Source organism: Pristiophorus japonicus, chromosome 16 (assembly GCF_044704955.1).
Source record: "Pristiophorus japonicus isolate sPriJap1 chromosome 16, sPriJap1.hap1, whole genome shotgun sequence".
In the NCBI taxonomy this organism is placed as follows: Eukaryota; Metazoa; Chordata; class Chondrichthyes; family Pristiophoridae; genus Pristiophorus; species Pristiophorus japonicus.
Window position 1 is genome coordinate 71,823,439 of NC_091992.1, and position 23,456 is coordinate 71,846,894.

At 49.1% G+C, this 23,456-nt stretch overlaps 1 protein-coding gene across 1 annotated transcript in view; it reads right to left on the reverse strand.

The window, feature by feature from the left end:
* Positions 1 to 2,755: 2,755 nt before the first annotated feature.
* The window catches only part of xylt2 (xylosyltransferase II), a 370,823-nt gene continuing 350,122 nt past the window's right edge, over positions 2,756 to 23,456 (reverse strand). The window contains exons 7-11 of the mRNA XM_070857420.1: positions 19,349 to 19,525; positions 18,179 to 18,441; positions 14,853 to 15,048; positions 5,078 to 5,411; positions 2,756 to 3,662 (exon numbers count right to left, since the gene is read on the reverse strand). Of these exons, the coding sequence (XP_070713521.1) occupies positions 3,340 to 3,662; positions 5,078 to 5,411; positions 14,853 to 15,048; positions 18,179 to 18,441; positions 19,349 to 19,525 (1,293 nt within the window). The 3' untranslated portion in view covers positions 2,756 to 3,339. The remainder of the gene's footprint in view (positions 3,663 to 5,077; positions 5,412 to 14,852; positions 15,049 to 18,178; positions 18,442 to 19,348; positions 19,526 to 23,456) is intronic.

The following is a 23,456-nucleotide window of genomic DNA, read 5'->3' on the forward strand; positions in this document are numbered from 1 at the left end:
TCCTTGGAATTCCCTGCCCAGAGGGCTGTGGATGCCGAGTCTCGGAGTAGATTCAAGGCTGAGATCGATAGATTTTTGGAATCTAGGGGAATCAAGAGATATGGTGATCGGGTGGGAAAGTGGAGTTGAGGTCGATGATCAGCCATGATCTTATTGAATGGCGGAGCAGGCTCGAGGGGCCGTATGGCCCACTCCTGCTCCTAATTCTATGCTCGCTCCACCACCAACTCATGCCGCAATCAGAGGAAACTCACTGTAGTACGGGACCGCTCAGTCAGGCATCTTGGCTCATTTTCTTGCACCCTTCCCCAGCCTAGAGGTCCTGAGACCAAACACAGCACCCCTCCCGCGATCAGCCACTGGGCTGGGACCAGGGGTTGGACCCAGCATGCTGGGTCTGATGGCCCAGCCACTCACTGGATAAATCTGAAGAGCCCCATCAGGGAAAGTTGCAAAATAATTCATGAGAAAAAAAAAATTTAATAATGCTTCACTGTGCCTGAATCCTGAAGCTGTTCTATAAATCAAGAAATCCACTAGGGAATTGAGAAAACCTTCTTTACCCAGAGAGTGGTTAGAATGTGGAACATGTGACCAGAAAAACAATTTACATTTATATAGCCATTTGTTGCAGCAAAACATCCCAAGGCGCTTAACAAGAGCGATATCAATAAAAACATTTTGGACACCGAGCCACAGAAGGAGATATCAGGACAGATGACAAAAAGCTTGGTCAAAGCAGCAGGTTTTAAGAAGCGTCTTAGACAGAGAGGGTCAGGCAGCTGGAAGCCGCCAACGGTGAAGCGATTAAATTCGGGGATACGCAAGAGGCCAGAATTGGAGGAGCGCAGAGATCGCGGAGGCTTGTAGGGCTGGGGGAGGTTACAGAGATAGGGAGGTCGAGGCGAATAGTATCGATGCATTTAAGGGGAAGCTGGATAAACACGAGGGAGAAAGGAATAGAAGGATGTGGTGATGGGGCGAGATGGAGAGGGGTGGGAGGGGGCTCGAGTGGAGCATAAACCCCGGCACGGACCCACTGGGCCGAATGGCCTGATTCTGTGCTGAAAGTTCTACGTAATATAGGAATACAGGGAAAGAATGGCAGAAAACAGCACTGAGGGCGGGATTCAAGTGAAATAACTAGCTTTTAGCTACGGATATTGTGTACACTTTATTATTCAAAAAATAGGAATTCTCCGTTGCTCTGTGGGTTTTGAGGAGCAGGGTAAAGGAGAAAGATACAGACCTTGCCAGCTGAGGCAGGGAACGTGTTTCTGCCCACACGGCTGGTACTATATCACACTGCGGAACAAACTATACACTATATACATGACATTTTATATATTACAGAAACTATGCAATGTTTCTTTCTGTACTGTTCTTATCAAAACAAGCAGTCCAAGTAAACATGGATAGTAAAATCAAATGGAAGGGCCTTTGAATGAGCCATTGTCAGACCCTGGACCGCTCGGTTTTAAAGGTGGAGCTGGGGACTGAGTATTATTTTTGCTGCACTGATACAAGAAGCACCATCACCTCCTGTGTTTCACAAATGAAAACCAGTTTTTCCACCAACAATTATTGCACAGTGAAGAATATATATTGTTTTACTGGGGTACAGGCACCCTCCAAGTATAGAATCATACGGCACAGAAGGGGGCCATTTGGCCCATCATGCCTGTGCTGGCTCTGTGAAAGAGCAATCCAGCCACTTCCCACTTCCCTTAATCCAGCAAATTATTCCATTGAAAGTATATATCCAATTCCCTTTTGAGAGCTACTACCGAATCTGCTCCCACCACCCTTTCGGGCAACGCGTTCCCGATCACAACAACTCACTGCGCAAAGAAATTCTCCTCCTCTCCCCTCTGGGTCTTTTACCAATTACCTTAATTCAGTACCTCGCACAAGTGGCCATACTTTGTGTATCAGCCAAGACAGTGAGTATCTGCAGGCTATTCGACAACAGAAAGCGTCACGAATGAACCTGATCCTGCCTTTCCCAGTCGGGGTCAGTGGGTGGTGATCGGGAGTGGGAACCCTGGCTGGTGTTTCATTTCCTGAACCCAGGGGTACTGAGGCCCACTACTGCCCCAGCTGGGTTCTGCAGACCAAACATTCGTCCGATCACCAGGCTCCTTTAAGAATTAATTCTCACTATTTTCACTGCCTCCTTTGATTATTTCTGTTGAGTGAGTCACAACAGTGACTGGATTTCAAACGTGATTCATTGGATTTTAAACCCTTTGCCACATCCTGCGGAAGTGATGAGGCCAAATAAAAGCAAGTTCCTTCTTTATTTCTTAATTGACATTCTGACTGGTGTAAGGACTGGGAAACATCACGTCTACACTGGAGGGGCACTTCTCAGATTGGGACTGAGGTTAATTGTTGGGACAGTGTAGAGGGAGCTTTACTCTGTATCTAACCCGTGCTGTACCTGCCCTGGGAGTGTTTGATGGGACAGTGTAGAGGGAGCTTTACTCTGTATCTAACCCCGTGCTGTACCTGCCCTGGGAGTGTTTGATGGGACAGTGTAGAGGGAGCTTTACTCTGTATCTAACCCGTGCTGTACCTGCCCTGGGAGTGTTTGATGGGACAGTGTAGAGGGAGCTTTACTCTGTATCTAACCCCGTGCTGTACCTGCCCTGGGAGTATGTGGTGCTGACCCTGGGTGCCTGAAATGTAAAGTTCTCCATTTCCCAGTACTGACATCTCTCTGCTTGATGAGCACAAACTAAAGACAGAAATATTTTTAAAACGGTAATTCTTTATAAAGTGTTCTGTAGTTGGGGCCATATGGTAATAAACCGAGAACATCTGAAGTTAGTGTGTCTCTCCCTCCAAGGGCACTGGTGATGGCTTTCAAACTATCGAATCATTTCATTTAATTCCACCTAGCGACCGTTTGCTCAAATTCAACCACAAAACGGACGCTAGCAAAAGTGCTGAGATTTGCGAGGCAGTGGTGTGAAACTGGGATTGTTGGGGCTGCCCAGGTTCATCTCCGATCTGCTGAGGGCCATTGAACGTGGGCCCGGTGTTCTGCCATCCCTCTCACAGCTGGCAACATGTCGAGGGCAGACACCTCCGTCCAACTCCCGCCGAAGCCCTGATCGTTGCACTGGACTGGGACCATACCCTGATCCTGGGCATTCGCAGACAATTGCTTCTCATCCTCCTCAAACGTTCGGTCTTTTAAACCCATCGACACCATCCCTGGAGCTGCCAGTGCCAATCCAGACAGCGCACTGGACCGACTTGCCAGTCCGCAGGGAGGTTTCTTTCTGCTGGGATAAGTCTTGTGCCCTCCTCCCCCCCGACCCCCGTCCTGTGCTACCTAAGGCGCCCGTCACCTTTGACTGGTCCCAGTTCAGATTTGGGGTCGTCAGATAGGGAACTCCAGACGGTCTTGTGGCAGGGTCGCAGTGCCGGGCACGGTGATGGTTCCACTGCGCAGGTGTCGGTCGCTGACCACAGTTTGCCCACGCTCTCATACACCCAGGATTCCAGCTGTTTGCCCACAAGCTGAGAGTTTTGGAGAGCTTCTTTCGCAGCCACATCTGCCGGAGGGAGGTTGAGAATGCTGCTCAGGTGCTGGAAGCTCTGCTCCATATACTCATTGTTCGGTGGGCCAGCGTGCTGCCACAGGTCCTGTCCTGGATCGCAGAGAGGAGAGAAGGGGTTTGTTTTTACTGATTAACTCTCAGAATGGCAGTTACCAGAATAAACTAAGCAATGTCTGGTTTCCCCCACCTTCCCTCCCCTGACAGGAGACACACTTACTGGGGAATTGAGCCCATAATCCAGGGCATCACTCCCAGTGCCGTCTTTAGGATGAGATGTTAAACTGAGGCCAGAGAAGATTCCGTGGCACTATTCGAAGAAGAGCAGGGGAGTTCTCCTCGGTGTCCCTCAGTCAACGATCTCTGGTCATTTAACACATCGCTATGCACAGTGTGGCTGCCACGTTTCCTATATTACACCAGTGATTTCAAAAGTACTTCATTGGCTGTAAAGTGCTTTGATCGTCCTGAGGTTACAAAAGATGCTATAAAAATAAAAATGATTTATTTCTTTTTTATGTGGGAATGGTCGCACCATAGCTATTCCACTGTGGGTGACTCACAGTCTGATCCTACAAACCAGGCTTGTGCCAGTTACTCACAGTACAGGGATCGGGAGTGGGACTGCTTTGATGATTTCCCATCTCACTAGGTCAGGGTGTAATCCCCAGAACCTTCCTCACAGACCAAGGACAAACCTGGAGCACTCCTGGTCTGGGGGCGGCTCGGTACAACACTGGACACACCCAGCCTTCCAGAGTATGGGGGAGGGAGGGGGGAAGAGCGCCTTCCTTGTTTATGCTGTCGGTCAGTCGGGACCCCGGAATCCCCAGTGTACAGCTCACAGTTTCCTCCTATCGCATTCACAGCATTCTGACAGCCAGGGAGACATCGGGGCCGAGGTCACAAATAGTGAGACACACTATGAATCTGTTTAAACACAGAGCCGCGTTTATTCGTGAGGGAATCATACAGCACAGGAGGCCATTCAGCCCATCGAGCCTGTGCCGGCTCTGTGACAGAGTGATCCAATTAGCCCCCCCCCCTGCTCTTTCCCCATCGCCCTTCAAATATTTATCCAATTTGAAAGTTACTATTGAATCTGCTTCCACCTGCTTTCAGGCAGCGCGTTCCAGATCACAACAACTCGCTGAGTAAAAATACTTCACCTCATGTCCCCTCTGGTACTTGAGCCAATGATCTTAAACCCGTGTCCTCCGGTTACCTCCCACTGGAAACAGATTCTCATTTAACAAAACCCTTCATGATTTTGAACACTGCCATTAAATCTCCCCCTTAACCTTCTCTGATCCAAGGAGAAGGACCCCAGCTCCTCCAGTCTCTCTACATTTGTGAGATACGTTGAAATGCCCAAAGTGAGTGGGTAGTGAGTGAGGTGCAGCCCAGTCAGGAAAAGGGACGTGCTTGTGCTCAGTGCTGCCCAGCGGTGGCCAGTGAGAGATTGGCAGGCAGATTCTGGCCTCAACGTCACATAGGATTGAACATACCTTTTCTGAGCGGCCGTTTCCCACTGAAGGCCAACGGGACCACCAGGAAGGTGGTCTCCGCCAGGGGCACCCACAGGTGCAGCACCCGCAGGGTCCAGGTCCCGGGCCGCAGCGGGCGGTTTAACGGGGGCTTGTATTGCGTGTACTCGGCCTCCGAATCCACCGTGATGTCGTAGGACGTGGCAATGATGTAAGCGGGGTCGATCCACACCACCGTGGCCGTCATGTTGGTGCCTCTGGCCCATCTCTGCATGGCAACGGGCTCGTCAAAGGGCGAGATCAGACCGCCAAAGTTACGGAATAGCCGCTCCTTGGGGTCCCATTCCGTTCCCACCTACACAATGAAAGGCAGCGATTAGCTCCGCTCACAGACAACGCAAATCAAAGCAAAGCATTGCACAGCTTTAAATCAACACCAAGCACTCCAGCTCCCTCTGCTCGACCCCATCCCCAACAACCTGCATTGATATAGCGCCTTTAAAGTAGCAAAACGACCTTCATAGGAGCATTATCAGATAAAAATTTGACACCGAGCCACAAAGAAATATTAAGCCAGGTGATCAAAAGCTTGGTGAAAGAGGAAGGTGTTAAGGAGCGTCCTAAAGGAAGAGAGAGAGGCAGAGAGGTTTAGGGAGGGAATTCCAGAGCTTGGGGCCCAGGCAACAAAAGGTAAGCCACTGATGGTGGAGCAATTAAAATCAGGAATGCTCTCAAGAGGCCGGAATTAGAGGAGTGCAGAGATCTTAGATGGGGCTGGAGGAGATTACAGGAGGTAGGGAGGGATGGGGCCAAGGATGTGAAAACAAGGATAAGAATTTTAAAATCGAGGCGTTGCTTAACCGGGAGCTGATGTAGGTCAGCGAGCACAGGGGGTAATGGGTGAGCAGGACTTGCTGCGAGTTAGGACACAGGGCAGTGAGCACAGGGGGTGATGGGTGAGCGGGACTTGCTGCGAGTTAGGACACAGGGCAGTGAGCACAGGGGGTGATGGGCGAGTGGGACTTGCTGCGAGTTAGGACACAGGGCAGTGAGCACAGGGGGTGATGGGTGAGCGGGACTTGCTGCGAGTTAGGACACAGGGCAGTGAGCACAGGGGGTGATGGGTGAGTGGGACTTGCTGCGAGTTAGGACACAGGGCAGCGAGCACAGGGGGTGATGGGTGAGCGGGACTTGCTGCGAGTTAGGACATGGGCTGCCGAATTTTTGATGATCTGAAGTTTATGCGGGGGGGGGGGGGGGTGGTGGGGGGGAGATGGGAGGCTGGCCAGGAGTGCGTTGGAATAGTTGTGTCTGGAGGTAACAAAGGCATGGACGAGGATTTCAGCAGCAGATGAGCTGAGGCAAGGGCGATGTTACAGAGCCACCGTAGAAATTAGACTTTCATCTGGTCAGTCTGGGCCCTAGCCGAGCTCAGGCCCGGCAGGCACAAGGCCAGTGTGTTAATTCACTGCCCCGCCACCGAGGAAAGGTCATGGCACAGAAGGAATCCATTCGGCCCATCGCATCTGTGCTTGCTCCTTGCTGTATCAATTGCAAACTAATCCCATTGCCCCCTGCTTTCCCCATAGCCCTGTATCAATCCCAAACTAATGCCACTGTCCTGCTCTCTCCCCATAGCCCTGTATCAATCCCAAACTAATCCCACTGCCCCGCTCTCTCCCCGTAGTCCTGTGTCAATCCCAAACTAATCTCTGCATCTCCCTGTATCAAATATTTAACCATTTCTCCTTCAAAAAGTGCAATGGTCTCTGCCTCAACCATGCCCTGTGGCAAACCATTCTGCTCCAACAAATCTCTCTACAGAAATCGCAGCTAACTCCTCCTCACTCTTAGTGACATCAGTGAACAGATAACCCCTCCTCACTCTTAGTGACATCAGTGAACAGATAACCCCTCATCACTGCCTCCCCAACCACACAACGTAATCTTTCCCTATTCACAATGTCAAAATCATTCATCAATATAAAACCATCTATTAGATCTGCTTTTAACCTTCACTGCCTGTCGCTGTATACAGGCTCGATACTGATAAGCCGTTTCTGCAACTCTACAATAATGTTAATAACGGAAATTATTATATACCTCAGCTTCAACATCACCATAACCGTTATCGCCATCACCTGCACTGCACCACTCAGTAACAAAGAAGATTTGTTGGTTCAATAACTTTCCTCTTACTCTGGACGTGACAGTCGCAGGGAATGAGACATAACAGAAAGAGAGCGCGGGGAGCGGAGAGCGAGGGGGGGGGCGGGGCCGAGAGCGAGGGGGGGCGGGGCCGAGAGCGAGGGGGGCGGGGCCGAGAGCGAGGGGGGGGCGGCAAGAGAGAAGGGGGGGGGGGGGGAAAAGAGAGAGAATAACAGGCGTTCCAATATAAATAGGATAGCAGAGAGATACCATGTGAAAAGAGCATGGCTTATACTGTGCTTTTAATCTGAGTATTATCTGCAAGAATTGATCGTGCAAGAAAAAAAGTGACTGGTAATAAAACTCTTCAAAAGATGCCGGAACAGATAGGTTGGGAAGTGTTGGTGGAGAGAAGTATCTTTGAAGTAAACAACTACAATTGTTTATGTAAATAGACTGTTTTCAAAGGATTCAGGAACAGATACATCATGAGGTCTTGTCATGTACTCAAAGTAGAGCAATCACCAGGAGCGAATGCGATGCATCCTAGGACGCTGAGGGAATTGTGTGCAGAAATTGCGGAGGTACTAGCCATAATCTTCCAATTCTCCATAGATACAGGGTGGTGTCAGAGGCCTGGAGAGTTGCAAATGTTACACCCTTGTTCAAAAAAATCTCGGTGGCGGGGAAGCTTTTAGAAAGTGATCAGGGACAAAATTAACAATCACTTGGATAGGTGTGGATTAATTAAGGAAAGCCAGCACGGATTTGTTAAAGACAAATCGTGTTTAACCAACTTGATTGAGTTTTTTGATGAGGAAACAGAGAGAGTTGATGAGGGCAGTGCGTGCGGTTGACGTGGTGTACATGGATTTCCAAAAGGCGTTCAACAAAGTGCAGCATAATAGGCTTGCAGTAAAACTGAAGCCCATGGAATAAAGGGGACAGTGGCAGCATGGATACAGAACTGGCTCAGTGACAGGAAACAGAGTAGTGGTGAACGGCTGTTTATCGGACTGGAGGAAGGGAGAGAGTTTGGGGAGAGAGCTGGGAGTTTCGCAAACTGAGTCATTCGCAAGCAAAGTGGAGGAATTTTGTGAGCGCAGGAATTCGGTGGAGAGGAGGAAGGTGGCGGAGATGTCTGACTGTAAAGGAGGAGCGGAACCCAAAGCCTCTTAGTTAATAGACACAAGCGCTGACCTACGGGACAGTGAGAGGAGATAAAGGTCGGCCCAAGAGCTCGGAGGGAGCACGAGTGTCAGGGAGCGAGGTAAATGACGTCAGCGCAAGGGAAGGAGCTGATTGGTGAGTCGTTGGTGATTGTTTTAAGTCTTCAGTTTATTTCTTTTAAGTTACTTAAAAAAAGAAAAGTTAGTTAGTTAATAGTTGGAATAAATAAAGGCATGGCAGGGCGGCGCGGTCCAGTGGAGTGCACATCCTGTGCGATGGGGGAACTCCAGGACACTTCTCGTGTATTCTGGGCGACCACGTGTGCAGGAGGGGTCACCAGCTGGAGGAGCTCGAGCTCCGAGTTTTGGAGCTTGAGCAGCAGATGGCATCACTGCGGTGCATCCGCGAGGCTGAGAGCTACGTGGCTAGCGCGTTTCAGGAGGTGCTCACCCCGCAGATAAAAAGTGCACAGGCAAAGAGGGAATGGGTGACAGCCAGATAGAAGACGAGGACCAGGCAGGTAGTGCAGGAGTCCACAGAGTGCATCTCGTTCTCCAACCAGTATGCTGTTGTGAGTAGCGGTGAGGGCGATGGTTCCTCTGGGGAGTGCAGCCAGAGCCAAGTCCACGGCACCACGAGTGGCTCAGCTGCACAGGGGAGGGAAGAAGAATGGAAGAGCTATAGTGGTAGGGGATTCAATAGTTAGGGGAGGAGACAGGCATTTCTGCGGCCGCAGACGTGACTCCAGGATGCCTCCATGGTGCCAGGGTCAAGGATGTCACTGAGCGGCTGCAGAACTTTCTGAGGGGGGGGGGGGGGGGGGGCGGTGAACAGCAAGATGTCGTGGTCCATGTTGTACCAATGACACAGGTAAAAAGAGGGATGAGGTCTTGCAGGCAGATTTTAGGGAGCTGGAAGGAGATTAAAAAGCAGGACCTCAAAAGGTAGTAATCTCAGGATTACTCCCGGTGCCACGAGCTAGTGAGTACAAAAATAGGAGGATAGAGCAGATGAATGTGTGGCTGGAGAGATGGTGCAGGAGGGAGGGAGGGCTTTAGATTCCTGGGGCATTGGGGCTGGTTCTTGGGGAGATGGGATCTGTACAAGCCGGACGGGTTGCACGTCAACAGGGCCGGGACCAATATCCTCGCCGGTGCTGTTGGGGAGGGTTTAAATTAAGCTGGCAGGAGGATGGGCACCAGGATGTAGCATTAGTAAGGAGAAACAAAGGATTTGGAGAGACGGATAGCACCAAAGCAAGTAATAGTAAGGTATTAGGTAGGGTCAGAATAAGAGAGAACAGAGGCTGGTCTATGATAGGTTCACCGTGTATGTATGTGAACGCACGAAGCGTATTAAACAAGGTAAGTGAGCTGCAGGCACAAATTGCCACATGGGAATATGATGCTGTGGCAATAACTGAGACTTGGCTCAAAGGGCAGGATCGGTAGTAAATATTCCTGGATATAGGGTGTTCAGGAAAAATAGGGAGGGAAAGATGGGAGGTGGTGTGGCAGTATTGGTTAAGGAGAATGTTACAGTGCTGGAGAGGGAGGATGTCCTGGAGGGGTCAAGGACAGAATCTATATGGCTAGAGTTAAGAAACAATAGAGGTGCCATTCTGTAGGCCACCAAATAGTGGGAAAGATAGAGGAGCAAACGCAGAGAAATTACAGAGAGGTGCAAGAACGATAGTAGTGATCATGGGGGACTTCAACTATCCTAATATAGACTGGGATAGAAATAGTGCAAAGGGCAGAGAGGGGGAAGAATTTTTGAAGTGAGTTCAGGAGAACTTTTTTGATCAGTATATTTCCGGCCCGACGAGGGAGGAGGCATTGTTGGGTCTGGTTCTGGGGAAATGAGGTGGGTCAGGTGGAGCAAGTATCAGTAGGGGAACATTTAGGGAACAGCGATCATAGTATCATAAGGTTTAGACTAGCTATGGAAAAGGACAGGGAGCAATCTAGAGTAAAAATGTTTAATTGGAGCAAGGCAAATTTCAGTGGGATGAGACGGATCTGGCCTGGGTAAATTGGAATCAAAGATTGGCAGCAAAACTGTAATCAAACAATGGGCTGCCTTTAAAGAGGAAATAGTTCGGGTAAGTCGAGGTACATTCCCACGAGGGGGAAAGGTAGGGCAACTAAAGTCAGAGCTCCCTGGATCACAAAAGAGATAGAGTGTAAGATGAAGCAGAAAAATAGCACATATGACAGATGTCAGGTTGAGAATATATCTGAGAATCAGGCTGAATATAAAAAGTTCAGAGAAGTGAAAAGGAAAGAAGACGGGGCAGAGAGATTATGAGAACAGAATGACAGCTAACATAAAATGGAATCTAAAAGTCTTGTATAGGCATATCAATAGTAAACAGGTAGGAGGGATGGGCTGATTAGGGACCTGCACACGGAGGCAGAAGGCATGGCTGAGATACTAAATGAGCATCTGTCTTCACCAAGGAAGAAGATGCTGCCATAGACAGAGTGAAGGAGGAAGTAGAGGAGATACTGAATGGGATAAGAATCGATAACGATGAGGTACTGGAAAGGCTGGCTGCACTTAAAGTAGATAAGTCACCAGGAATGGATGGGATATATCCTAGGACGCTGAGGAAAGTGAAGGAAGAAATGGCGGAGGTACTGGCCATAATCTTCCAATCCTCCTTAGAAACGGGGGTGGTGTCAGAGGGTGAGAGAATTGCAAATGTTACAGCCTTGTTCAAAAAAGGGAGTAAAGATAAACCCAGCAACTACAGGCCGGTCAGTTTAACCTCTGTGGTGGGGAAACATAGAAAATAGGGGCAGGAGCAGGCCATTCGAGCCTGCACCACCATTCAGTAAGATCATGGCTGATCATTCACCTCAGTACCCCTTTCCTGCTTTCTCTCCACACCCCTTGATCCCTTTAGCCGTAAGGGCCATATCCAACTCCCTCTTGAATATATCCAATGAACTGCCATCAACAACTCTCTGCGGTAGAGAATTCTACAGGTTAACAACTCTGAGTGAAGAAGTTTCTCCTCTTCTCAGTCCTAAATGGCTTACCCCTTATCCTAAGACTGTATCCCCTGGTTCTGGACTTTCCCAACATTGGGAACATTCTTCCTGCATCTAACCTGTCCAATCCCGTCAGAATTTTACATGTTTCTATGAGATCCCCTCTCATTCTTCTAAACTCCCAGGCCCAGTCGATCCAGTCTCTCCTCATCTGTCAGTCCTGCCATCCCAGGAATCAGTCTGGTGAACCTTCGCTGCACTCCCTCAATAGCAAGAACATCCTTCCTCAGATTAGGAGATCAAAATTGAACACAATGTTCCAGGTGAGGCCTCACCAAGGCCCTGTACAACTGCAGTAAGACCTCCCTGCTCCTATACTCAAATCCTCTCGCTATGAAGGCCAACATACTACTTGCCTTCTTCACTGCCTGCTGTACCTGCATGCCAACTTTCAACTACTGATGTACCATGACACCCAGGTCTCGTTGCACCTCCCCATTTCCTGATCTGCCGTCATTCACATAATATTCTGCCTTCGTGTTTTTGCCACCAAAATGGATAACCTCAAATTTATCCACATTATACTGCATTTGCCATGCATTTGCCCACTCACCTAACCTGTCCCAGTCACCCTGCAGCTCCTTGCAGCTCACACCGCCACCCAGCTTAGTGTCATCTGCAAACTTGGAGATATTACACTCAATTCCTTCATCTAAATCATTGATGTATATTGTAAATAGCTGGGGTCCCTGCGGCACCCCATGAGTCACTGCCTGCCATTCTGAAAAGGACCCGTTTATCCAGACTCTCTGCTTCCTGTCTGCCAACCAGTTCTCTATCCACGTCAATACATTACCCCCAATACCATGTGCTTTAATTTTGCACACTAATCTCTTGTGTGGGACCTTGTCAAAAGCCTTTTGAAAGTCCAAATACACCACATCCACTGGTTCTCCCCTGTCCACTCTACTAGTTACATCCTCAAAAAATTCTAGAAGATTTATCAAGCATGATTTCTCTTTCATAAATCCATGCTGACTTGGACTGATCTTGTCACCACTTTCCAAATGCGCTGCTATTTCATCTTTAATAATTGATTCCAACATTTTCCCCACTACCCGTTTTTTCTCTCCCTCCTTTCTTAAAAAGTGGTGTTACATTAGCTACCCTCCAATCCATAGGAACTGATCCAGAATCTATAGAATGTTGGAACATGACCACCAATGCATTCATTTTTTCTAGGGCCACTTCCTTAAGTACTCTGGGATGCAGACTATCAGGCCCTGGGGATTTATCGGCCTTCAATCCCATCAATTTCCCTAACACAATTTCCTGACTAATAAGGATTTCCTTCAGTTCCTCCTTCTCCCTAGACCCTCGTCCCCTAGTATTTCTGGAAGGTTATTTGTGTCCTCTTTCGTGAAGACAAAACCGAAGTATTTGTTCAATTGGTCTGCCATTTCTTTGTTCCCCATTATAAATTCACCTGATTCTGACTGCAAGGGACCTACGTTTGTCTTCACTAAATCTTTTTCACTTCACATATCTATAGAAGCTTTTGCAGACAGTTTTTATGTTTCTAGCAAGCTTCCTCTCATACTCTATTTTCCCTCTCCTAATTAAACCCTTTGTCCTCCTCTGCTGAATTCTAAATTTTCCCAGTCCTCAGGTTTGCTGCTTTTTCTGGCCAATTTATTATATGCCTCTTCCTTGGATTTAACACTATCCTTAATTTCCCTTGTTAGCCACGGTTGAGCCACCTTACCCGTTTTATTTTTACTCCAGACCGGGATGTACGATTGTTGAAGTTCATCCATGTGATCCTTAAATGTTTGCCATTGCCTATCCACTGTCAACCCTTTAAGGATCATTCATCAGTCTATTCTAGCCAATTCACGTCTCATACCATACAGTGGTGTTCCCCAGGGGTCAGTACTGGGACCACTGCTTTTCTTGATATATATTAATGACTTGGACATGGGTGCACAGGGCACAATTTCAAAATTTGCAGATGGCACAAAACTTGGGAGTATAGTGACAGTGAGGAGGAGAGGGATAAACTCCAAGAGGACATAGACAGGCTGGTGGAATGGACGGACATGTGGCAGCTGAAATTTAAGGCAGAAAAGTGCAACGTGATACATTTTGGTAGAAAGAATGAGGAGAGACAATATAAACGAATGGATACAATCCTGAAGTGGGTCAGGGACACAGAGACCTGGGGGTATATGGGCATAAATCGTTGAAGGTGGCAGGGCAGGTTGAGAAAGCGTTTAATAAAGCTTACGGGATCCTGGGCTTCATAAACAGAGGTATAGAGTACAAAAGTGTGGAAGTTATGATGAACCTGTATAAAACACTGGTTCGGGCCCAACTGGAGCATTGTGTCCAATTCTGGGCACCGCACTTTAGGAAGGGTGTGAAGGCCTCAGAGAGGGTGCAGAGGGGATTTACCAGAATGGTTCCAGGGATGAGGGACTTCAGTTACGTGGGTAGACTGAAGAAGATGACTCAGAGCGACGGCTGACCTGACCCGACCCTTTCGCCCCGCTGACCACAGCAACACCACTCCGACCGGAAAAAAGCAATTTAGACCTGGAACTCATGGACTGTGATGGAACATCATGGACTGGGGCGGAGAAAAATCTTACATGGTAGGTGCGCTCTGTTTGGGGAGGACAATTTTGGCCCCACTCGCTGTACCATATAGATGGATCACCTGTGCTGTATATGAATAAAGTCTGTGCCATATACTCCACCATCAAGTGTCTTGTGCTTAATCGGACTGTATTGATGGGAACCAGAGGAGGAAGAAGGCTGACTAACAGTTGATCCTGAACACTGACACTGGGTGCCGGGAACAGAAAGTGGTCCGCTCCCAAGCAGTGACTACCCTGGCCACGATGAGCACAAATTGTGACGTGATTGCACTGGAGAGGGTACAGAGGAGATTTACGAGGATGTTGCCTGGACTGGAAAATTTTAGCTATGAGGAAAGATTGGATAGGCTGGGATTGTTTGGAACAGAGGAGGCTGAGGGGAGACCTTATTGAGATGTATAAAATTGAGAGACCTGGATAGAGTGGATAGGAAGGATCTGTTTCCCTTGGCTGTGGGGTGAACAGTCAGGGGGCATAGATTTAAAATAATTGGTAGGGGGTTTAGAGGGGATTTGAGGGGAAATTTCTTCACCCAGAGGGTGGTGGGGGTCTGAAACTCACGGCCTGAAAGGGTGGTAGAGGCAGAAACCCTCACCACATTTAAAAAGTACCTGGATGTGCACCTGAAGTGCCGTAACCTACAGGGCTACGGACCCAGAGTTGGAAAGTGGGATTAGGCTGGATAGCTCTGGGTCGGCCGGTGTGGACATGATGGGCCAAAATGGCCTCCTTCTGTGCTGTAAATTTCTCTGATAAATTGACGTAAGCTAAGTGTAGCATTGGCAATGCCACGCCCTGTGGCAGTGCAAGGTTGGTTACCTCCAGGTTCTGGAGACGGTCGAGCTCTGGGCCAACATTTGCCAGGCGCAGCATGGAACGAGGCACCACCCAGTTCTCCAGGGTCTCCTTCTGTCCGGTCGTCACATTCTGAACTTGCTGCATCACTAAGTAACCTTGGAATCGGTCATCGTAGAAGTACAGGTGGACAGAGAGGGGGTGTCCCACGGGCTCGTAGCTGAACAAAGGAAAAGGCAAATATTGTTAAGACTTTTCCATGATCATACAAGTTAAAATAAACCGTGAGGTAAATAAGTATCGTTCCCTGTTAACTGCACACCCTTCCTTTAACTTATCTCAGTAAACTATGCTCTAAATCGACATCATTATCAATCACATGACTCTGTGACCAGTTCACAGTCACATGGTTAGTGTGGCCCAATCATAGCCCACATGGTCACATGGGAGTCCACTGTTGTCGATTGGCACATTGTATCCAGGTGAGAAGTATTAGCTTTTCGAATGTCAGTGCTCTGTAATGTTTGTCTCTTTGAGTGCAATGATCCATCTGTGTATATGACAGCAGTTCCTACCAAATCCCTCCATTGAACTGTCAAGAAACAGAATACACAGACCACAGGTAACAGGGAGCACAACTGATGCTGCACTGGTAACAAAATTAGTTTCTGTAACATGAGAGTAACGAATCACTCATCAAAAGGCAAAGATAAGGAAAAGCCATTCTGCCTACTCAAACCCATTCCCCCAGTACCCTAACTCTCCCATCACAGCCCGTCCCCCCCAGTACCCCAACTCTCCCATCGCAGCTCATCCCCCCCAGTACCCCAACTCTCCAATCACAGCCCATCCCTCCAGTACCCCAACTCTCCAATCACAGCCCATCCCCCCCAGTACACCAACTCTCCCATCACAGCCCATCCTCCCAGTACAGTCCATCCCCCCAGTACCCCAACTCTCCAATCACAGCCCATCCCCTCCAGTACACCAACTCTCCCATCACAGCCCATCCCCCCAGTACACCAACTCTCCCATCACAGCCCATCCCCCCAGTACACCAACTCTCCCATCACAGCCCATCCCCCCAGTACACCAACTCTCCCATCACAGCCCATCCCCCCAGTACACCAACTCGCCCATCACAGCCCATCCCCCCAGTACACCAACTCTCCCATCGCAGCCCATCCCCCCAGTGCCCCAACTCTCCCATCACAGCCCATACCCCAACTCTCCCATCACAGCACATCCCCCCAGTACTCCAACTCTCCCATCACAGCCCATTCCCCCCAGTACTCCAACTCCTGGGGAGGAAGGGGGGGGGGGGCGGTGTGGCAGTGTATCGGGGGGGAGATGGGCGGTGTGGCAGTGCATCGCCCTTTCCCACCCACTGGGCAAGGAATAGGGCTGTGGAATCTGCTCCAAGCGCTAAATCGGTCCGTTACTGCCACATCCACGACCAGCCGCCCACTTCTTAAACTGGCTACACCACGCATCCCCTCAGGACCAATAGATGGCAGCAAGAGTACTGAATGTTTCTGTTGTTAAAGCTCCCTCTGTCCCATCAAACACTCCCAGGGCAGGTACAGCACGGGTTAGATACAGAGTAAAGCTCCCTCTACACTGTCCCATCAAACACTCCCAGGGCAGGTACAGGGAGTTAGATACAGAGTAAAGCTCCCTCTACACTGTCCCATCAAACACTCCCAGGGCAGGTACAGGGAGTTAGATACAGAGTAAAGCTCCCTCTACACTGTCCCATCAAACACTCCCAGGGCAGGTGCAGCACAGGGTTAGATACAGAGTAAAGCTCCCTCTACACTGTCCCATCAAACACTCCCAGGGCAGGTGCAGCATGGGTTAGATACAGAGTAAAGTTCGTTCTAAAATTAACCCCGTTGTGCATCATTTTTCAATTCCCAGACCCGCCATCCTGAGTTGAATTGAGGCAGGCAAGTGCGACAGATCCGTGCCATGCACATTTCACACGATCCTTAAAACCACCACAATCAGTCATCTCATCTTTCTGTGTTGGGTTTGAAATTCGAGGGGCCCCAGTGGGCATGTCAGTTGAACTGCAGGTTTAAAAATTTGTTCCTGGGATGTTTGTGTTGCTGCCAAGGCCCATTTATTGCCCATCCCTAATTGCTCTTGAGAAGGTGGTGGTGAGCTGCCTTCTTGAACTGCTGCCGTCCGTGTGGTGATCGTACTCCCACATTTGATGTCTAAATGAAATACAGGATAGGTTACACCAGTGGAGAGTTGGGGAATAGTTAGTGTGGGAGTCATAAATAACACCTGTTTTGTTGTACAGAACTATAACATTCCCTTATTTCAGTGGGACATTGCAGCCAAGGACAGATACCCTTAAACCTCGGGAGTATTGCGTTTCCCACAGCGCACAGGAAAATCCCAGTGTGAAATACAGGCTGTTCCGCACTGCGCAAACATTTCTGCAGGTGGCAGCAGAGCATCATAGTAGCCCCACACCCTCGTCCCCGATACACCTTCACCCCTCCTAGACACTGCCCCCCCCGGGACACTGCCCCCCCGATACAATGCCCCCCCCCGATGCACTGCCCCCCTGATACACTGCCCCCCGATACACTGCCCCCCCCGATACACTGCCCCTCCCCTGATACACTGCCCCCGATACACTGCACCTCCCGATACACTGCCCCTCCCGATACACTGCCCCTCCCAATACACTGCCCCGATACACTGCCCCCGATACACTGCCCCTCCCCTGATACACTGCCCCCGATACACTGCCCCCCCAATACACTGCCCCCTGATACACTGCCCCCCCGATACACTGTCCTGTCCCCCGATACACTGCCCCCGCGATACACTGCCCCCCCCGATACACTGCCCCCCCCGATACACTGCCCCCCGCGATACACTGCCCCCCCCGATACACTGCCCCCCCCCGATACACTGCCCCCCGCGATACACTGCCCCCCCCCGATACACTGCCCCCAGATACACTGCCGCTCCCTCCCCATCCCAATGTGATGATGTCACTGCATACTTAGAATGCGATGATGTCACTGCGTACTCAGAATGTGATGATGTCACTGCACTCACCATTCCCTGTTTCCCTGCCTATTCTCTACCCTGTTGGGCTACAGTTCCATGGCCATCGCTGCCTTGCCGGGCATTGCCCCCGAGCCCGGCACCCACACACTTCCCAGCTGGCGTCACTGGACGGATCAGGAGCAGGAACGCTGGCTCATTGTCCCGGAGGCACTGAGGTCGATGATAATGCCCAGCCAGTTGGCTGAGACAAGCTGAATGTGCGCGGACCTGATGGTCTGTGTGTCTCGGTTACTGCACTGTACTCACTGTCTTACCTGCAGCGGCTGTCTGTACCCCGGCGCCATGACGACTGCATTTTGCTCAGGCCCAGCCTGAAGAAGGCCATGTAGCTGGTAATGGCCACATCGGTGAGGCTGCTCAGCCCATCTATCTGATCGTACACATTCTCCCAGTACGCTTTCAGAGCTGCTGTCCCGGGAGGGTAACTGCCATACAGGTGCGAGTCCAGAATATCAATCACCTCCTGGTTAACCGTCGACTCAAACTTCCGGGCAAAAAACGTTGGTCTCGTCATTTGCTGTCAATAAAGAAGCAGAAAACGGAATCAAAACTCCCAATCAGAAAGGAGAATAAATGCTTCCATCAAATGGGCACCTTGTCCATATTGGTTTTACAGTCGTCTATGTTTTAGAGGATGGGTTACTTTTCATCCCCTTCTTCCCTCAAGGCCCTGACTCTCACAGGGATGGTTCCATGACCTCACCCCGGGGGACCATCAACTGTCCCCCACCCCAGGGTCCCTGCGACCCCCCACCCAGGGCCCCCCATCCCAGGGTCCCCGCGGTCCCCCACCCCAAGGTCCCCGCGATCCCCCACCCCAGGGGCCCCCAGCCAGGATCCCCCACCCCAGGGCCTCCACCCCAGGGTCCCCACGATCCCTCACCCCCAGGACCCCCCACCCCCAGGACCCCCCACGGTCCCCCACCCCAGGGTCCCTCACCCCCAGGGTCCCCAACTCCCATGGCCCCCCACCCCCAGGGCCCCACACCCCAGGTCCCTCACCCCCAGGGCCTCACACCCCAGGGTCCACTCTCCATGTGCGAGATAGTTCATTCTGCGAACCTTCTTCTTGAAGCGCTGCAGTCAGGGGTATTAACTTCAGAGGCCAGTTAAAGGGTGGGACTGGAGACAGGACGGGTAAGCACCGTTCCCTTCCCTAACGGCCGTCAGTGACCCAGTTGGGTTTTGACGACAATCCCACAGCTCCATGGTCACTTTTACTGAGGCCAGCTGTTTATTGCCAGATGCTTTACACTGGATGCAGACTGGGATTGGAACTCCACTTCCCTGGGCAGTAAGAGAAGCGCGAGCTGACCATACCCACAATACCCCTCGCTGAGCCCACCCAATGCTGTTACTGAAAGCAGTGCCTCCCGGTGAAGGGTGGGTTGTTGGGGCTGACAGGGAAGCCGTACTCTCTCTACCTGAAGTCTTATGAAGTCTTGCGGCTTGAAGTCATTGGGCGAGCAGCCACACCAGTCCACGATGTGTTTGTACTGGCACTTGCAGCCCAGCTTGCGGTTCCAGTTGGTGACCCGCAGGTTGTTGTCCACCAATGTCTCACACATGTGGCTGTTCTCCAACACCGTGTGGAAGAAGGACTGTGGGAGGGAGCAGATGGAGAAAGTCACGACAACAACAGCTTGTATTTATATAGTGCCTTTAACAGGAAAACGTCCCAAGGTGCTTCACAGCAGTGTTATAAGAACAAACAGATAAATTGGACACCGAGCCATATAAGGAGAAATTAGGGCAGGACACCGAGCCATATAAGGAGAAATTAGGGCAGATGACCAAAAGAGGTAGGTTTAAGGAGCGTCTTGAAGGAGGAAAGAGAGGTAGAGATGTTTAGGGAGGGAGTTCTGGAGCTTGTGCCCAGGCAGCTGAAGACACGGCCACCGATGGTTGAGCGATTATAATCAGGGGGTGCTCAAGAGGGCAGAATTAGAGGAGCTCAGATATCTCAGGGTATAAGATATGAACAAACCATGAACTTGTACATAGTGGGCTCCAGGCTGAGGAAATGACGCAGTACCAGCAATTAGCCCCGTGATGCTCTCCTGCTACAGGCTGTGCAAAGTGTCAGATTGATGGGGTACTGTGTACCCAGACTGCTCAGTGACCTTCGGGAGCAGTTTCAGTTCCCCTGAGCAGTGTGGGTAAGCTGTGTGTTCATTAAGCCTAAAGAGTTGCATTTATATAGCGCCTTTCATGGTCATCGGACGTCTCAAATTGCTTTACAGCCAATGAAGTACTTTCGGAGTGTAGTCACTGTTGTAATGTAGGAAACGCGGCAGACAATTTGTGCACAGCAAGCTCCCACAAACAGCAATGTGATAATGACCATATAATCTGTTTTAGTGATGTTGGTTGAGGGATAAATATTGGCCCAGGACACCGGGGATAACTCCCCTACTCTTCTTTGAAATAGTGCCGTGGGATCTGTTACATCCACCTGAGAGAGCAGACAGAGCCTTGGTTTAATGCCTCATCCGAAAGATGGCACCTCCGACAGTGCAGCACTCCCTCAGCGCTGCACCGGAGTGTCAGCCTAGATTTATATGCTCACATCCATGGAGTGGTACTTGAACCCACAACCTTCTGACTCCAAGGCGAGTGTGCTACCCACTGAGCCACAGCTGACACAAAGCATTACTGTGGTAGAAGTGGAGGCAGAGTAAAAGGGAGATCAAAATAAAAGAGGAGAATGAGAGAAAGCAGCCAGGTGCTGACTCTCATTGCATGTTACTGAGACCCCAGTAACACTGCTACAGGGCGAGCTTAAAGTATGGTATTGTTCATGATCAAAGGTTACTGCACAAGATAAAAGTGCACGGGGTTGGGGGTAATATATTAGCATGGATTGGCTAACGATCAGAAAACAGAGTGTCAGGATAAATGGTTCATTCTCGGGTTGGCAATCAGTAACTAGTGGGGTGCCACAGGGATCAGTGCTGGGACTCCAACTATTTACAATCTATATGAACAACTTGGAAGAAGGGACTGAGTGTAATGTAGCCAAGTTTGCTGATGATACAAAGATGGGAGGAAAAGCAATGTGTGAGGAGGACACAAAAAAATCTGCAAAAGGACACAGACAGGCTAAGTGAGTGGGCAAAAATGTGGCAGATGGAGTATAATGTTGGAAAGTGTGAGGTCATGCATTTTGGCAGAAAAAAAATCAAAGAACAAGTTATTATTTAAATGAAGAAAGATTGCAAAGTGCTGCAGTACAGCGGGACCTGGGGGTACTTGTGCATGAAACACAAAAAGTTAGTATGCAGGTACAGCAAGTGATCAGGAAGGCCCATGGAATCTTGGCCTTTATTGCAAAGGGGATGGAGTATAAAAGCAGGGAAGTCTTGCTACAGCTATAAAGGGTATTGGTGAGGTCACACATGGAATACTGCGTGCAGTTTTGGTTTCCATATTTACAAAAGGATATACTTGCTTTGGAGGCAGTTCAGAGAAGGTTCACAGGGTTGATTCCGGAGATGAGGGGGTTGATTATGGGGAAAGATTGAATAGGTTAGAATCTGGCTATCTTAGATCTGGTCCTGTGTAATGAGACAGGATTAATAAACAATCTCCTAGTAAAGGATCCCCTCGGAATGAGTGATCATAGCGTGATTGAATTTCAAATTCAGATGGAGGGTAAGAAAGTTGGATCTCTAACCAGTGTACTAAGCTTAAATAAAGGAGACTATGAAGGTATGAGGGCAGAGTTGGGTAAAGTGGACTGGGAAAATAGATTAAAGTGTAGGATGGTTGATGAACAGTGGTGTACATTTAAGGAGATATTTCACAACTCTCAAGTAAAATATATTCCAGCGAGGAGGAAAGGGTGTAAGAGAAAAGATAGCCATCCGTGGCTAACTAAAGAAATAAAGGACAGTATCCAATTAAAAACAAGGACATACAAAGTGGCCAAAACTAGTGGGAGGACAGAAGATTGGGAAGCTTTTAAAAGCCAGCAAAGAACGACTAAAAAAATGATTAAGAAAGGGAAGATAGACTATAAACTAGCACGAAATATAAAAACAGATAGCAAGAGTTTCTATAGGTATATAAAAAGGAAAAGAGTGGCTAAAGTAAATGTTGGTCCCTTAGAGGACGAGACCGGGGAATTAGTAATGGGGATCATGGAGATGGCAGAAACTCTGAATAAATATTTTGTATCAGCCTTTACAGTAGAGGACACTAACAATATTCCAACAGTGGATAGCCATATGGCTATAGGGGGGGGGAGGAACTTAACACAATCACAATCACGAAGGAGGTGGTACTCAGTAAGATAATGGGATTAAAGGCGGATAAATCCCCCGGACCTGATGGCTTGCATCCTAAGGAATGCGTCTTAAGAGAAATAGCGGCAGGGATAGTGGATGCATTGGTTGTAATTTACCAAAATTCCCTGGATTCTGGGGAGGTCCCAGCAGATTGGAAAACTGCAAATGTAACACCCCTATTTAAAAAAGGAGGCAGACAAAAAGCAGGAAACTATAGACCAGTTAGCCTAACATCTGTGGTTGGGAAAATGTTGGAGTTCATTAATAAAGAAGCAATAGCAGGACATTTGGAAAAGCATAATTCGGTCAGGCAGAGTCAGCATGGATTTATAAAGGGGAAGTCATATTTGACAAATTTGCTGGAGTTCTTCGAGGATGTAATGAACAAGGTGGATAAAGGGGAACCAGTGGATGTGGTGTATTTGGACTTCCAGAAGGCATTTGATAAGGTGCCACATAAAAGGTTACTGCACAAGATAAAAGTTCACGGGGTTGGGGTAATATATCAGCATGGACAGAGGATTGGCTAACTAACAGAAAACAGAGAGTCGGGATAAATGGTTCATTCTCTGGTTGGCAATCAGTAACTAGTGGGGTGCCGCAGGGATCAGTGCTGGGACCCCAACTATTTACAATCTATATTAACAACTTGGAAGAAGAGTGTAACATAGCCAAGTCTGCTGACGATACAAAGATGGGAGGAAAAGCAATGTGTGAGGAGGACACAAAAAATCTGCAAAAGGACATAAACAGGCTAAGTGAGTGGGAAAATATTTGGCAGATGGAGTAAAATGTTGCAAAGTGTGAGGTCATGCACTTTGGCAGAAAAAAATCAAAGAGCAAGTTATTATTTAAATGGAAAAAGATTGCGAAGTGCCGCAGTACAGCGGGACCTGGGGGTACTTGTGTATGAAATGCAAAAGGAGATAGTATGCAGCTACAGCAAGTGATCAGGAAGGCCAATTGTATCTTGGCCTTTATTGCAAAGGGGAAGGAGTATAAAAGCAGGGAAGTCTTGCTACAGCTATATAAGGTATTGGTGAGGCCACACCTGGAATACTGCGTGTAGTTTTGGTTTCCACATTTATGAAAGTATGTACTTGCTTTGGAAGCAGTTCAGAGAAGGTTCATTAGGTTGATTCCAGGGATGAGGGGGTTGACTTATGAGGAAAGGTTGAGTAGGTTGGGCCTCTACTCATTGGAATTCAGAAGATTGAGAGGTGATCTTATCGAAACATATAAG